Below are 18,403 nucleotides of genomic sequence, written 5' to 3'. Positions count from 1 at the left end.
AGCACCTTCACCATACACTGCACAAATTTTTTGTGTGTTTTAGTTGCATTTTTCCTTTCTTGAAATAATAAAACATAATATGCTAAAAATGTTACTGGTTATCCTAATAATAAAGGTTTGAGATACTTAAAAAATTATTAGAAGATAAGAAACATTTCTTAAAAGATGAAAATATGAATGAAATTGCTGAAAAACTTCATGGATACACTGAAGCAGATTAAATTACTTGTGTAGAAATGTTTCTTCTATGGTAATGATATAAAAATATGAAAATGACATTTGATAAATTTGGTGGTTTAAATCATCAGATTAGTCTTCTGAAAGAAACGATATATCCAATAATAACTCCAAGATATTTCAGAATAAAAGGTGTGCAGTTGCCAAAAGGAATTTTTCTTCATGGTCCATCCGGTACAGGCAAAACAATAATAGGAAATGCAATTCCTAATGTATATCAAGTTAATTTTATTTTAATTAATGCTTATGATATATATAGCAGATATTATGGAGAAAGTGAAGCTAAACTGAGAGCGATCTTTTCTGAAGCTAAAAGAAGAGCACCAAGTATTATATTTATTGATGAATTTAATGTTCTTTTCCCAAAATATCAAGATTCTTCTCAACAAGTTGATAGGAGAGTACTTGCAACGTTGTCAACATTAATGGATAGTTTATCTTATGACATGGCAGATGTTTTTGTTATTGGTGCAACGAACAAGCCCGATTTAATAGATGAGTCGTTAAGAAGACCGGGAAGATTTGATAGAGAAATAGAGACTGGTTATCCTAATAATAAAGGTTTGAGATACTTAAAAAATTATTAGAAGATAAGAAACATTCCTTAAAAGAAGAAAATATGAATGAAATTGCTGAAAAACTTCATGGATACACTGGAGCAGATTTAAATTACTTGTGTAGAAATGTTTCTTCTATGGTAATGAAAGATCAATCAAATGATCTGGCTATGTCATTAAATCATTTTAATTTGGAAATAAAAAAGATGAAACCAAGTGCTTTGAAGAAAATGGATATTCAGATTTCAAAGGTTTATTGGCAAGATATTGGCAGTATGCATGAAGTAAAACAGTTTGTTAAATTGTATTGCTGTCACAATACAATCTAACAAAATTGTTTCAAATGAAGTTAAAGACAACTAAATGCTACTATGAGACTCAGTCTTGTTTACTTATTTGACTATGGCCTGACCTAAATCTTTAATGATACCATTTTATCGTTTAAATGTCAACTTTCACACCTGGGAGTTAATCACTCGACAAGTTATCAGTCACTAAGGGACACTTTCTCATATTCTTCCAACCTATTGTTGCAAGTTTGTCAAGTGAATATAACAACAGACTGATTTTCGGGGCAGTCGTCATTCATCCTGCCAACTGTGCTGTCACCCGTTCTTCGAAAGCTTAGTCATTACCTGATTGGAATATTTTGTACTTCTCACCTTTGGCCCATTCACCTATTTGTTTCCATATTGGATTGCCTAATCACCCTCTTCAATCGTGGGGAGTGCCCAGATTGGATTATCTGAACAGAACATTGGATTAACATAACAGAACTGAACAAAAACTGAACAGAATGTTGGATTAACCTAACAGAACATCGAATTGATGTTACCTCTCACAAGCATTGTACCCATTCTGGAAATCAAGGTCATTCCAGCCCAAGGAACCCACCAGTACATCAGGTATCTATCATCACGCGATTTTTTATGTAAACTCTCTCTCTCACTGCGAAAGCAATTTTTTTTCTCTTTAACGAGGAACGCATTTCCTGTAGTTTAATGTCTCAGTTAACAATTAAATGTTGGTTTGTTAGCCTACTCTCTGCATAGTCACTTTCGGTTCACTGTCTCTCTCTCACTCCATCACGAATCAGATCACTCAGTAACGTGACCACTTGCATGACCTATTTTCAAATCGCCACGGCTTCCGTGTCAACTGAGACACGGTGGTGTCTATCCCGACAGAGCATCAGAGAGGTGCCGACCCTCCGGTCACACTACCAGAGAAATCTTACGGAAAAAACAACAAATTTTTTGGCTAACCCAATACAATTTTTTAAACTAACATTTTTGAGCCAGTTTATTTGGTTTAAATCAAACAAATGAATGCCAATGTTCAAAAATGTTTAACAGCAGATATTCAAATTAGTTTAAATAAAAGAATGCATACAACAAAAAGGACAAACTCAAAAATAATAAACTTATAAGACAATTTGCATGTTAATATTTATTTGGGTGTTATTTTATCAGTATGGGCATGTTGTGATTTACGTAAAAGTATAATAATAATAAAATTTATTTATTGAATTATTTAATTTTATTGCTTTTTATCTTTTTCAAAATACCATTTATAACGCTCAATCATTTCTGTTGTGGTTCATGGTTTCACAAACTCCAAAGCCTGCACGAAGTGAGACTAAGTGATCTCTTCTGCATTAATATTTTCATTTAGTGCCCTCCTGCTAGCTTCATGACACAATGCAACAATCTCAACACCAGAAAATCCTTCTGTATGTTTTGTTAATAATGAGATGTCTACATCAGAAGATGTAGGCCATTTCTTTAATTCAATTTCTAATATTTCTTTCTGACTACTTGCATCTGGTAATGGGACATAAATTATGCTGTCTAATCTTCCAGGTCTCAGTAATGCCTTATCAATTATATCTGGTCTGTTAGTTGCTGCAACTATGAAAACATTTTTCAATTGCTCCATTCCATCTATTTCTATCAATAGCTGCATCAATACTCTGTCGCCTACGTTTGATCCTTCCAAACTTCCACACGCTACAGGTAAACCGTCTATCTCATCAAAGAAAATAGTCTACTCCCCTATAACACTGTTGATAATTCCGTTTTATAAGAATTCCATGTTGTACGAGTCACTTAGATTTTACAAATGTGTGTGCTGGGCTGTGAACAGCTCACATATTTGTAAAATCTAAGTGACTCATACAACATGGAATTCTTATAAAACAGAATTATCAACAGTGTTATAGGGGAGTCGACTGTAATACAAGGAGCCATGTTTTTCTCTATATGAAATATTTCTCTCACATCCCTTTCGAATTTGCCAACCCATTTACTAAACAATTCGGGACCTTTAGTTGCTAAAATATTAAGTCCACTTTCTGTAGCTAATGCTTTGGCAATCATTGTTTTAGAACAGCCAGGTGGACCATACATCAATGTATCATGTCTTTGTGGTATTCCCATTTTTTGAAATATTTTTGGATGCTTCACTGGCCATTCTATTGCTTCTTTCAATTTTTGTTTTACTTCATGCATACTGCCAATATCTTGCCAATAAACCTTTGAAATCTGAATATCCATTTTCTTCAAAGCACTTGGTTTCATCTTTTTTATTTCCAAATTAAAATGATTTAATGACATAGCCAGATCATTTGATTGATCTTTCATTACCATAGAAGAAACATTTCTACACAAGTAATTTAAATCTGCTCCAGTGTATCCATGAAGTTTTTCAGCAATTTCATTCATATTTTCTTCTTTTAAGGAATGTTTCTTATCTTCTAATAATTTTTTAAGTATCTCAAACCTTTATTATTAGGATAACCAGTCTCTATTTCTCTATCAAATCTTCCCGGTCTTCTTAACGACTCATCTATTAAATCGGGCTTGTTCGTTGCACCAATAACAAAAACATCTGCCATGTCATAAGATAAACTATCCATTAATGTTGACAATGTTGCAAGTACTCTCCTATCAACTTGTTGAGAAGAATCTTGATATTTTGGGAAAAGAACATTAAATTCATCAATAAATATAATACTTGGTGCTCTTCTTTTAGCTTCAGAAAAGATCTCTCTCAGTTTGGCTTCACTTTCTCCATAATATTGGCTATAAATCTCATCAGTATTAATTAAAATAAAATTAACTTGATATACATTAGGAATTGCATTTCCTATCATTGTTTTGCCTGTACCGGATGAACCATGAAGAAAAATTTCTTTCGGCAACTGCACACCTTTTATTCTGAAATATCTTGGAGATATTATCGGATATATCATTTCTTTCAGTAGACTAATCTGATGATTTAAACCACCAATTTTATCAAATGTTATTTTTATATCCGAAGTATATAAAAATAACATTGTGCCTCATTCACAAATTTGATAATATTTGTCTTCATTGTTATCATATAAAACTGAATTTCATCTTCAACTTTCTTTAAATAATCATCCCTTAATACAGGTGAATCTTTAACAGTAAATAAATTTGATAAACTTTTATATGTGTTCAAAGGTGTAGAACATAATAATGATGTTTTGCTTCCAGAAACTTCTGAATTAAAATCTGTTTCTGTCCTGTTATAATATTCTTCACTTTTAGAAATTTCTAATTTACTATTTACATCAGGTCCATCAACTGATTCTTCTAATTTTAGTGCATCCATTTTAAAAGAAACAAAATCAGGAAAATTTCTTATCTTATTCTTATCATCACAATTTTCACCAATAACATCTACAATCTTTAACTGGTATATATTTCCAAAATATGGAAAAGATAATTTTGTTCCAAATATTACATACGTATTATTGTAATTTCGAATAAAATAAGTCTTAAAACTATTAGAAAAAAGAACTTTCCTGCTTGAACTTTTACACAATATTGTTAGAGACTCTGCTTTCAATTGATATTTTAAATATTTTCTCACGCAAATTATTTTTCTGTTATAATCCTCGGAAAAGTCATTTTTCATTACGGAAATTGTTGTCAATGAAAGAGATGATTTTGGCAGAACAGTACAATGAATCTGATACCTGATGATGAAGTCAAAGTGATCCTGTCTCCAAAACATATGTTGCACATCTTCATAGTTGAAGGATGAAGAAAGGCACTGTTTTTAGAGAGAAGTCTTAGGTCTTTATTGCCTTTCTGGAAATTATCTTTAATTACAGTAGCATATAGATTTTCATTATCAATCAAACAGTAATTCAAAATGAGGCACTTATTGCTTTTATTTTTTAACTCATCACATTTCTCTTTATGAAGCTGTACATCTTTCATGCATAATACTGATTTGCAATTTTCACACTTTCTCCACTTTGATTTAGATTTCTTTGGCATTATTTATCTCTATAAAATTGAAACAAACCACTCACAATGGGGGGGGGAAAAGCCTCTTTCAAATACTGACGCGTTCTTAAGTACCCTTTCATGGTTGCGCAGTAGAATTAATTTTATTTTTGTTAAGTTAGTCTGTTATGTTTTATGCATTCACTTTAACTTAATTTGAATGTTCTGCAGTTAAACATTTTTAAACTTTGGCATGCCTTCATTTGATTTAAGATTAAACCTGATGAAAAGTTTTGTGATGATTCATTAATTCCTGGTTCTACTGTTTATATTTTTTGTTTTCATGACAGTTTTAAGCTAATTATTTTATATATATACTGTGTAGAATGTGTAGATTTTGGCACTTAAAATGCAAGTTTTAAGTTATGATATTTAGAATTTTATTTTTTATTTTTAGAAATTAATTTTATGATGCTGTTAAACATTATTTGTTTGCTATATTAAACTATAGATATGATAAAATCTTAAATTTTATTACAGTATATTGTAATTATCAAATGTATTATATGAAAATTATCTTTGATTTGACTATATTTACAATACTTCTTTTATATTTAAACTCTATTCTATCTACATTAATGTTTAAATAAATTCAATTGTAGGAAATAATTTTGGAACTGAAGGATGTAAAGAAATACAAGAAATGATGACTGAAATTGGACAGTTAGAAGCTCTTGGCTCGTTAGGGTTTGTATAATAATTTATTTTGCAATATTAAGTTTTAAACTAGAAATGCGCAATCTTTTCATATTTGTTATCCCTAAATTTAAATATTAATCATGCGGTAGTTCAAAATTCTCCATTATCCTTTGAACTTTCACATCTGTTTGTTAAACTATAATCAAACTATTTCTTTATCCATAAACATTTTAACTTTCTATACTAAGGCCTGAGTTTTTTAATGATTAAAAGTTGATCATTATTTGATATGAAACAGGTGTGTCAAACTCATTTAAACAACGGGCCATTAATGCGACTGGTAAGATTCGTGCGGGCCACATCACATTTACAAATTTTCAAAAAATTATAATTTAAAATGAGAATGCAGGAATATAGATAGGGCAGTTAAAACACATTATGTAGTTCAGTGAATTCAACTCATCAATGCATAATTGCTATAGTATTGCTCTTATTTAAACATTTATTTTATTTAATTGTGGGGGCCAAGGGGGAGAGAAATTTTAAAAAGTCGACGAACGATAATATGTGATATATATCGTCATCGTCTCCCTTGCCGTTTGGATTGCCGAGCGGTAACAATCAACGACATGTGGAAGCAGTTGAGTCAGAGATAGTTGCTTCGTTTACAAACAACACAACCGTTTATTAAACACGAAAGAAGCTTACAAGATTTCCGCGATCTTGGAAGTTCTGCGGCCTCTGGGTCTTCCTCTCCTTTCCAAGATAGTCCCATTTTGAAGGAGTGTCCCATGTTCGCGAATGAACCATTCCATCATGTCTCGACGACTCCGGGACGATGCGGTCGACTTCCGTTGAGGGAAAGATGTCGATCTGAGGTCAGGAGATGGAGACGAAGATGGGTGTGAGACACACATACAACAACAGATCCGTCCCTTGGAACTTTCGGGAGAAGAAGCCGTCGCGTCCTTGAAAGTCGGGTTTTATCCATTTTCTCTCAGATTCCCCTTACCGATTGGTCTCTCCTCGTCACCTGATGACAATTCGAAGCCTTTCGGGGGCGCGGGAGAGGTCAAAATCGAAGTTTAATTCGATCTCCAACCGGAAATGGTCGACGGACTTACATTCTTCTATTGTTTAAAAGTTAGTGTCGCGTTTTCATATCATAAAAATCTATTTCTAACTAATATATTATTTCCTACTAAAACAATTATTTTAACGCAAATTTTAGTAAGGGTTCAGACCTCCCCAGAGCCTCACATAATGTACATATTTATAAAACTAAAATTAATTGTTTTCACCAGAAACTTGCCAGTGCTATCTTCCTCCTTCTCCTAGTTTTCCAACATCTGGATTTAAAGACTGAGAACAATTTTCATTATGTCAGATAGATGTTTATCAATTAATCTTGATGTGTAAGCTGTTTTATTTAATTTCAGAGCATTGTGGCCAGGGACCACGAAAAATACATTGGGGGCCGCCAGTTTGACACCTCTGATATAGAATAATGAAAGTTGACAAACTATAGCTGTACTATTATAATAAAACCAATTTCCACAATTTAATGCAGATGAACCTGCAGGTTATCTGTGTGTTAAGTCATTTCATAGCAGGTATGGGTCATCTGCTGATTATGCAGTTATGAACTCCTAAAACAACTTTTCTTTTATCTAAAGTCATAAAGAGCATATTGTATTTAGAAAACAAAAAAATCCTTTATTGATCAGACATTTATTTATCTGATATTTTGATTTTTCCTTAAATTAAAGTTATGCCTTGTCTTCAGTTATCTCCTGTTCATTTTCTGTGTATTAATCTATGCTTCAGTTGATATTTTTACACACTCCTACTTGAACTTGTTTTAAAACTGTTAAACATAATTTCTCCTTTCTGTGTAATAACTGAGCCAGTATAATATTTACATTTAAATCAAACAAAAGAATGCCAACGTTTAACAGCCAATATTTAAATTAGTTTAAGTAAAAGAATGCATACAACAAAAAAGGACAAACTCAAAAATAATAAACTTCTAAGACATTTTGCATGTTAATATTTATCTGGGTGTTGTTTTACCAGTTTTGTTCAGAAACTGAGCAATTTACTTTTACCACATTGATGAATGTCATTGACATTAAAATTTTTTATATTTTATTTTTTTAAGTTTATTTTAGCATTTATTATTATATATTCTGTTCAAGAAAAGATAAACTTCTGAAAAGTTTATCTTTTCTTGATAAGCAGTCAGTCAATTTCAGTGATGATTAGGATACATTACTTGATAATTGTAATGATAACAGGCTAAAACACTTGCTCTTTTCTTTATTGCAATGTGAATTTTGAGGGTTAATATACATTTAAAATGATAATCTAGCTTAAGTATTCAATGTTTCATCTTGTTTACAAACATCATTACTTTCTGTCATTTTGCTAACAAAATTATAATTAAAGATGACCCATTATCATTTTTCATAAAGCAAAATGATATGTCATCTTTAGTTATATAAAGTTTAAAAAGTGAAACAGACAAATCGTTTCACTTTTTAAACTCTACTTTTATATTCCAGAATACATTATGACAACTCTGGCGTTTTTAGTCTATTTGACTGTCTTAACAATGGTTTAAAAATCACTTTAAAACATGAAAAGATAAGTTATACATCTGTTAAGTTAAATTCACTTTACAAAACCAGAAAAAAATGGATGTATGGACAAAAAAGTAGATACTATAGAAACCATACTAACATTTGAACTTTTATCCATTAGGTACTTCTAATTGATACATATTATTGATGGCTATATATCTATAATTGAGGATAAAGAAAAATTTGGAAGATAAAAATTTCAGTAATATGATTGTTCTCATTTGATGGACATGTGTTCATAAATCGTTTGTTTTCTGTACTTTTTCCTTTTGTGTATTTCTCTCTCTGAATTTTTCATATTTTCTCTGCTACTGTAGTTACATATATACAGAGCAATTTGTGTCTTTGTTTATTCAAAAGTAAAGCATCAGTTGTGAATATTGTATTGCTAATCAATTTTTTGATTATCTCAATTACCATTCATTCTCTTATTCCATTCCTTTTACATAGTGAATATTGCAATCACAGAGTCTCTGTCATTTGTATGAGTTTATTATATAACTAGCTGTATCTGGCCACAAGTTGCTGTGACTCAAAATGTATCTCTTATAAATGTATAACACTCACTGCGGAGGGATTTTGAAAAATCCCTTCTTAGTGTACATTTTCTTGACGTACCCTATTAAAACGCAATCAAAAATGCAAAAAAAACCACATCTAAAATATTATAATAGAAGTTGCAATCTTCACAGTAAGCCTTAATTTTTGTCCCTCTCCCCCGCCGTGGGGGATTTTGACATCTATATAATATAAAAACGCGCTTCTTTGAATGCAATGTTGTTTCAAATTTCAAAGCAATTGGTGAAGAACTTTCAGAGATTTAAGATTTTGAACAAATGAACATGTACATTTTTATTTATATAGATTTAGGATGTTTTCTTACATCTATTATCTATTAATATTTCTAATTATCATGCTACATTTGTTTTCTACAATTTATTTTATTTTATTATTTTTTTTTTTAGAATCTGTCTGGTGTTTAGGAGAAATATTTGTTAAAATATTATTTTAAAATTTTACAACTTTTGATAGAGAGTTATCTAACTTCCTCTGACTCAGAGAGAAAGATGAGTTAGTTCCTCCTAAAACGATAGTTTGAGTGCTGTAACCCACTTGACTATCTGCAAAACCACCCAACTTCCTTCTCGTGTCAAAAACATAGTGTGACACCCCAGTAATACTATTGGATTTGATTTTGTATAAAATGATAAATGTTACCATTTTACTTGCTCTAATCTTATATTTGTTTGATACTCTTAAATACATCAAGGATTTAGCCATCACTCTCTTTTGGTGCCCTTACCGAGTGCCCGAGACATTAGCCATCACTTTCCCATTGCTCCAAGTATGTGTTCCCAAGAATTCTTAACTATCCACCTCAGGTATATGTAAACATCATGTAATATGACTTATTATCATTTTATGTAAACTTTCTCTCATTGGCATAGACTTTAATAGGGGTTTAGAAGTAGATATCCTTGCATTTGATTGTTAACTTTAATCATTCCATATATCATAATCTCCATTATCTAAGATCATTTAATAGATATACAGTAAAACCTGTCTATGGGGACCACCCACGGTTCCTTCAAAAAGTGGTCTTTTAGACAGGTGGTCGTCCAATACAGGTGGTGCTGTAATACCGTATTTCCGTACGTATTTTGCGCACTTTTTAGCCATTTCTACTAAGCAAAACTCGAGGTGAGCAAAAATAAGCGAATTTTTTCAACGATAGGGCTATATTGGTATTGTATTTTATTCTTATCGGATAACCCGATTTACAGGAGTCGTCATGATATTATAAGACAGATTTAACACCAATATTTTAAAGATTAATACAATACTCGCATTTTCTCGATTATAATGCACACTTTCTTTTTTCCGACTTAATTAATTCGACTCGGTTCTTTTCGTTCGCTCCTCAGTTACGTGTATTACGTCATCAATATACAAGCGCGTCCTATCTCTCCATCACTTTGCTTTTGGTTTTCGTTAGTTTAATCTTATTTTAACTTTAAAAATACTGTTTTTTTTAATATTTAATATTTTCTTAATTAATTAAGTACAATAAGAAAAATTATTAATTAATAATAAAACGATTTTATTATTTTTTCTCATTATACGATTTCATTACAATCGCGGAATCGAAAAAGGAAGTAAAACTGATTTTTGCATTAATGCGTTTATTGTTTTTTGAATATTTTGCCTGCGAAAATTACTTGGATATTATTTTTCTAAAAATATCGTGGAAATAAGGTAGGTTGATACAGAAACTATTTATCGCACGTGTACTGTATATGAGCTTCAAAATAAATAAATAAAAATAGATTTTATCAAACGATGAGATCAGCCGATTAATTGTATCGTGTACAATATTTTACACCCCCAAGGAAAATACTGTAGGTCTAGGGTAAAATAAATTTTGTTTTCCCACAGTTAAACTTCGCCGCTAATTGCTGTTGTGATAACTTTAATACGATCTTCTAACGACAGCACTTTGCATTTCGGACATTTTCCAACAAACTGAAATGAATTTCCTTTGTTGCTAGACTAATTTATTAACACCTGCACCTAATTTCGAGGGTGGGAGAAGTGCCCGGGATGGGTTCGAACGAGAGTTTAGACTAATTCATTATATTAGGAGGTGGAAACGTTGTTGAGATGGGTTCTTACAATAGTTTAGACCAGATACATTCGCGAAAGTGGTCGCTTATTACAGGTGTTGTATGTTGTTTCGGACCAAAAATCGATGCCCGCGGTCGCGTTATGCAGGTGGTCGTTTAATACAGGTAACTTATACGAAGACTCTATGGATAAACTATTCCGTGCCAGAAATTTTTGCCCGTTTTGGCAGGTGCCCGTCGAATGCGGGTGGTCGCCTAAGCAGTTTTCACTGTACTCTTAACATACTGTATCTGTCAGTCGATTTATGCCCAACTGCAGCATTAACCCATGTAATGCATGAACACAAGAAAATTACCTCCTAATTTCCAGTTAAGTTTAAAATTAAATTTTATCCACTTGGAAATATACTTGTCGTGAGTTGAGATGCATAATAATCTTAACTGGTGTCATGATCCTGATAAAGAGAGATTTTACCAATAAATCTTTATATTTACCATCCTGAAAGTGGTGCAGGATATATCGAAATTCCCCGTAGGTTCACAAATACTCTGACATTCCCAGTGGAATTTCAGTGGTATCAAGCAATTATAAATTGTGACATTATGCCAGGTTGCAATTTTTAATCATATTTTTAATTTATTTCATTTAAATTCTCTCCACCTCAAATTAGTTCTGTAGTGTCTTTTCCTTGTACATCATACTTTTCCATTAGCAATGGAGTCGTGCTAGTCATCTATTAACTGCTTTCAGGGGAAAAGTTTTGAATTGAAATAACATGACTTTGGTTTGCATTAGAAGTTCATATATAGTTAAACTCTTGCCCCTAAGGTTTCCACATCTCATCTCGTCTTTCATCTGTCTAACTCCATTCTTGAGATTAAGGAAGACAAATGGATGGATAACAGCAGAGATTTATAGGTCTACAATTTTTTCAAATTGCAGCCCAATCAAAAGTAATCACTCTGATTGGTTCATGTCACAGAAACTGAAAAATTGAACAATGTTGAATCTTTTCACTCCATTTTTTGTCATAAAAAAACTCTCTGTACAGAAAATGTCAAGTAGTCCTTTAGTTTTCAACAAAAATTGACTATAATTTTAAATATTTACATAATGAATAATTCTACCTTAATAAAAAAATATGTAAATTTAATTTTCAGGGATGATGACGGGACAGACGATGACGACGAAGATGATGATGAGGATGACAATGATAAAGATGACATTTATGAAGAAGAAAATGAATATCATATTGAGAATGAAGAAAGCGAAAAACATACAAATAATAATGTGGTTATCTCTGAAAATGTAAATACAATTGAATATGTTTCTGAGCTTATTTATCGGATAAATATGAAAGATTAAATTTATCAGAATTCTTTTATTATTATTGTTTGGAGAAATAAAACAGGATACTGTCATTCAAAATATGAATCTTTTGCATCATTTATTTTAACGTTTTGAAGTTTATCAGAGAGATTTTTCTCCCTTTTTTTTTTTTTTTTATCAAAACTTGTACAGATTAATTAAAATTGTAGCATTTTGATTAATCTGTATAAGTTTTGTTAAATTCAAATTTAGTTATAAGCAAATTTTTAATAGCTGAACATACCTAAAGCCAGAATATTTTTGAGCAACAATTAAGTTAATTGTTAATTAATTTAGCCTAAAGATATCTGGTTAAGTTATTTTATATTAAAATTTAAAATATTAATTTTAAATTTTAATTAAATAATTTAGAAAATTCTTGAAGAAAAAATTGGCCATAGCTTAATGTAGGTCTGGAAGTGAAGAATTTATATTAATACTATCCAAGACCAAGGTTTGGATAGTATAAATGATAGTATAATACATCATGGTAGGCAGGAGTTGCAGGTTATAATATATAGTTACATATTTTTTACAATGTGGATCTAAATGTTTTTGTATTGATGAGTGGGCAAAGATGAATATTTTTAATTGCTTAAGTTGCATCTGAAATTAGAATAAAATACACCAAAGGAAATAAAATTACCTAAAATAAAAAAGGCTTAATGAATTTTTTCATAACAGTGCAATAATGTATTTTAAAAATTCAAGGAATGTGGGCAGCAGGAAAGGTTAAGAATCACTGATTTAATTATAAAAGTAATTAATAATAATGATTAGAAAATGCATATTTTGAACATTGAGATTATTTTTTGATTACTATGAATGGCAAGAAAATTAAATATCTTGATGATAACACTATAGAAAAATAATAAAGCAGGTCTCATTCATTGCAGTAGTGCTATGCTTACATATTTTCATTAATACATTGACACATAATGTATATACTTAATTAAAAATGTGGACAGCAGAGAATTATTCCTGAGTTATATAATGTGAGTAAAAATTTCCTTCTTACAAGAGAACTTTCAATTCATACACAAAATAAATGATGATTTATTGTTAAGAGCAATTGGATGTATGTTTCTAAAAAATGAAAATGGGGTTAATTTTTGTGTCTATCCTCTCTGAGTGCCAAAAAATGGCCTGCAAATTTGACGCTTACCTACATTTAAGTACCTACCTCGTGCTACTTATCCAGTTCTCCATTGGTGGAGTGGTGATAAGAGGACTTACTTTTTCCCCTCTCTCTCTGCTAATCGTGGTTTGAATCTAATCTATAGATAAACCTATATATTTGTAATAAAGTATTTGTTGTTTTTGTGTGTGTGTTGGTGTCTTTATAATTGATCGTAGCAATTCTTGTTTTCATTTGAATCAACTCAACAGCCATATCAGTAAAATTTCTTTCTTCAGTGGAGGGTTCAACATGATTTTCTGATTTGAATTCCAGAAGTGTATTAAAAATAGTGATTAATATTAATTGGCATCGGTGATATATACTTGAAGATTAAGAACATAAAATATCGTTGCTTGAAATAAACAAATAACGCTGAAAATTATAATCTAACTACCATCAAATTAAGTAAACTGTGTGGACATTGCATACCTTTGTGAAGTTAAATCTTTCTACTGCAACAACTGTAACAAAATTCTCCAAATGATAAAAGACTAACCACCCAAATACAATGAAACTTGAGAAAATATTTTAAAAAATTTCTTCTAAACTCCATAATGAACCATGGAGAGGTTGGACACACAAATGAACCTCGTTTGTTTTTCAGTAGATTAAATATACAAGGTCTGTTCAAAAAGTATTAGACCTTTTTTTTCCGCATAAATCAATGATGCGCACGAGGCCTCCTTCAGTGGAGTTGTGGAGGGGACAGTCATGCACAGCCCTGAATTTTTTCCCGCCTGCAGGAAGCGTCAGTCATTGGCAATCGGCCTATGAGTGACTCCTTTGGTGGAGTTGTGGAGGGGACAGTCATGCACAGCCCTGAATTTTTTCCCGCCTGCAGGAAGCGTCAGTCATTGGCAATCAGCCTATGAGTGAGGTCATGTAGTGCGCTCTCGTCGGATTCCACTAAGCTGGAAAATGACTGAACAACGTGAGCAGCGATATTACATCAAATTTTGCCAAAAACCTTGGCGATACCCGAGTGTAAACCATTCGCAAGATTCAGCAGGCTTTCGGGGACAATCCTCGAGGCCAAAAAAAGCGCGGCAGATCCGCAGCAATATCAAAGGTCATGTTGACAGTTTTTTCGACTCTCATGGGGTGATGTGTCGTGAGTACACACCACAAGGCCAAACCATCGCAAAGGAGTACTACCAGGAGGTCCTTCGTCGTCTTTCCGATACAGTGCGACGCAAACGACCGGATCTGTAGTCGATCAAAACGTGGCAGCTCCATCGTGATAACGTATCTGCCCATTCTGCGCATCTGATTCGGGCTTTCGTCGCCAAACACAATACTCCTGTGGTTCATCATGCTCCGTACTCTCTCCACATGGCTCCGTGTGACCTTTGGCTATTTCCCAAGCTGAAAATGCCGCTAAAAAAACCCGAATTTAGTCGAGAGAAGACATCGTGCGGAATCTGACGGACCGGCTGATGGCCATTCCAAAAGATGCGTTTCAGCAGTGTTTCCAGCAATGGCAGGAACGCTGGGAGAAGTGTATACATTACCAAGGAGACTACTTTGAAGGGGATTAGGGTTTTGTACCTCAAAGTCAATAAATTTATTTTTGCCGACCAAAGGTCCGATACTTTTTGAACAGACCTTGTACATTCAATGATGATACTTAGAATTCACGATTCATCTTTTTTATATTTATTTTTTCTATTTACAAGTAGACACAAGTACTTATAACTGACTGCAATTTAAGGCAATATGGAATGGTAATTATTAAATGTGAAGTTGTATGTGTTTATAAAAAATATTTCAGAAATACAGATTAAATGTGATCAAATTAATATATCAAAAAATAAAGTACCACCATATTTAATACAATAAGTGAATACAGTGGGTGATCGGTTAACGAACGTAATCCGTTCCAAAACTTTGTTCGTTAACCGATTATCGATTTACCATAGGTTTTAATGGAAATTTAATTAATTCATTCTGGAGACCCCCAAAATAAGAAAAATATTTGCTTTCTTACTACGTTTATGTATATGTAGTAATAAAAATACATATGTACAGTACCCAGTTTTGCATTTTTATTAGTCATGTTTTTTCCGTTTGAAAGGGTTAAAGAATCTGTCTAATGTCGATTGCTCTTCTCACTTCTTTAGGATTTTTTGTAAGTAATTAATAGCATTGCAATTGTAGAAATCCCCAAGCCTCAACCTGGTTTGGATGCCATTCTAAGACCGTCGTTCTGACATCATCCCACTTCTTCAAAGGATCTTTAATAACAGATATCGGTATTAATCCTCTTTTTCAAAAGAAAACATCTCGCTGAGTTTCTTGATGTTCTTCATTCAAGAGTTCTTGGCGTTCTGTCGTCAGATCCGTTTCAGGTTCCATTATGAACTGTTCGATGTTCTTTATTTCTCAGATGTGATTTTTGTTACTCCTTTAGCTGCTTCAGTCTTTTTGATTATACAGTATTTTTCTTAGATAAGATTGAACTGTGGCCTACTGTAGACTTGTTTGTGCCATACTGCCCAGCAACATTAGGCATCTTCTGCCCACTCTCTACCTTTGCTATTATACTCTCACCTTTCGAAAAAAAAAAGACGCAAAACTTAACGAGTGCCTACCCGACAGTCTCGCGAATACATAAAAGAATTGTTTTGTCAGAAAAATAAAAGGCTGGAATTACAAGAGAGAGTTTCAAAGTTCAAAGGAATACTATCTGATCGGTATATACCGGCTTGAGCGTCGATGTAGATGTCTCCCATACCTTTGAAAAGTTTCGAATTGTTGCCCAAAGACAATGGAAGACCAATCGGTATTCATTATTTTACGTCGCTTCTTCTTGTGTTTGTTCTGTGGGGTGTTCGTTGTCTGAACATAAAAATCTTTCGCGAAGGTGTTCGTTATCCGATCTGTTCGTTAACCGATCACCCACTGTATTTATACTTATAATTGGCATTAAGTGTGTACTTAGTACAGCATACATTTATTGAGACTAAGATAAACGTAAGGCATAATATGTAAAAAGTAAAATGCTAGAATGTGCACGAGTAATATGTAGTACCATTATTTCAAAATTGGTGTTTTGATTTTGTTTCCAAAATCATAAAAATGAAAGATTAGACCTAATGTCTAGAATTGTTTTGTTCCAAAATTAGAACCGCTTACAGCTGGTCTCAAATACTCAATTATCATTTTTTTCATTTAAAAACTTTTCCAAATTCTTGCCAGTAACACAAGTTTTTCTCTCTCACCTTTGTTTCGACTATACGAAAAAGGCTATACGTGAATATTTTTGTAATAGATGCATTATTATGAGAAAATTCGTTGCTCAGAGTTTGCACTTGTAGGTCAAATGTGGTAGTTAAAAACCTTTTAGTTCAAATTTTATCATTACTTTATTACAAATCTGATCTTTAGAATTAAACAGTCAACAGTTATTCCTATACAAGTTGCAGTATTTTAGAAGTATTAAATCCTTTGTAATTATTTGATATTAATAACTATTTCTCTATGATAAAGTAAAAGTTATTTTGTCTTCCTTTCAGCAAATTATCACTTGAATAGAAATTAAAATAAAGTTATTGTAAACATTTTAGAATATTCTATATGATTATGATTTGATGTGTGTGTGAAAGTGGATTGTTTATTAATGAATTTTGAAATGATGTTTAATTAAGAAGTATTTTAATAAGATTTAGTGATAAGTTTAGATTTTAAGTTTTATATTTTATTGAAATATTTTACTGATTTTTCTGTGTTATAAGTTTGATTTGTACATATAAACTGTATCTCAAATAATTATCAACATATGTTGTTTTAATTGTTTATTACATGAATTAAATGCTACAAAATTAGAGTTATATCTTCCATATATATATATATTCCTTTAAATTGGCAGAAGGAGATTTTACCATCCTAATAAATTATCAACGCAAGTGAATTACATATTTAAAAAATGAGAATAACCAATAAACTTACTATTTAAATTAGTTAGTTTAAATATTCGATCTTTCATAGATTTAATTAAATTTTCACTAATCTTTTAGGAATTATGTTCCAAGCATTGTAAATTGCAGCCTTCGGGTCTTTAATGTTAGAAAATTGTCGACCAGCCTTATATATCTGTCTTGTTGTGAGACAGATATATAAGGATGGTTGACAATTTAAAAACCTTTTAGTTCAAGTTTTATCGTTATTTTATTACGAATCTGGTCTTTAGAATTAAAAAGCTCAATAGTTATTCCTACAATGATCCCCCACAAATTTTCTATCAGATTTATGTCTGGACTTAATGCGGGCCAATCCAAAAGTTGAATTATTTTCTTGGCAAACCTCTCCTTGGATAACCGAGAGACGTGAACTGAGGCATTATCCTGTCGAAAGATGTAATTCCTAGAAATTTTGATGCCATGTGGTAACAAATTGCAGCATATTTTGATAGTCAACAGAGTTCATCCTATTATTTACTTGTGCTACTTTAATCCAAAGCCCCTAAACTATTACTGATCCTCTAACTTGAATCCTTTTCCTGTAGTAGTGTTCTTCCTTCTATAGATCATGCCAGCAAAATTTTAAATCATCTGACCCATCTAAATTATACTTCTTTTTGTCACTGAAAATAAGTTTGGCCCAGGTGAGCCTAGCCTCTTAGTAATGTGGTTTAAGACAAGGTCTTTTCTTCATTCCTTTGAATTTAACTTTTCCAGATTTCAACAGAGTGCGATGAACAGTTGATTTTGAAACACAACCTTGCAAACGTTCTGTTATTTGCCTATCGGAAGATGGTTTTTTGTTGCCAATTGAAATACATGCCTTTGTCGTCTAGCAGTTGCTTTTGTTTTTTGTCCAGAATTTGACTTTTCT

The 18,403-nt window shown here is 32.0% G+C and overlaps 1 protein-coding gene across 2 annotated transcripts in view; it reads left to right on the top strand.

Moving 5' to 3' along the window:
• The window catches only part of LOC111635701 (ran GTPase-activating protein 1-like), a 71,636-nt gene that overhangs the window by 32,096 nt on the left and 21,137 nt on the right, over window positions 1–18,403 (top strand). For both annotated transcript variants that reach the window (XM_023380743.1, XM_023380744.1), the window contains exons 9-10: window positions 5,719–5,803; window positions 12,183–12,330. In XM_023380743.1, the coding sequence (XP_023236511.1) occupies window positions 5,719–5,803; window positions 12,183–12,330 (233 nt within the window). The remainder of the gene's footprint in view (window positions 1–5,718; window positions 5,804–12,182; window positions 12,331–18,403) is intronic.

Source organism: Centruroides sculpturatus, unplaced genomic scaffold (assembly GCF_000671375.1).
Source record: "Centruroides sculpturatus isolate CEXI.00-Female unplaced genomic scaffold, Cexi_2.0 scaffold1028, whole genome shotgun sequence".
Lineage (NCBI taxonomy): Eukaryota > Metazoa > Arthropoda > Arachnida > Scorpiones > Buthidae > Centruroides > Centruroides sculpturatus.
Note: the sequence above shows the minus strand (reverse complement) of the source record. Positions and strands in the feature narration are given on the sequence as shown.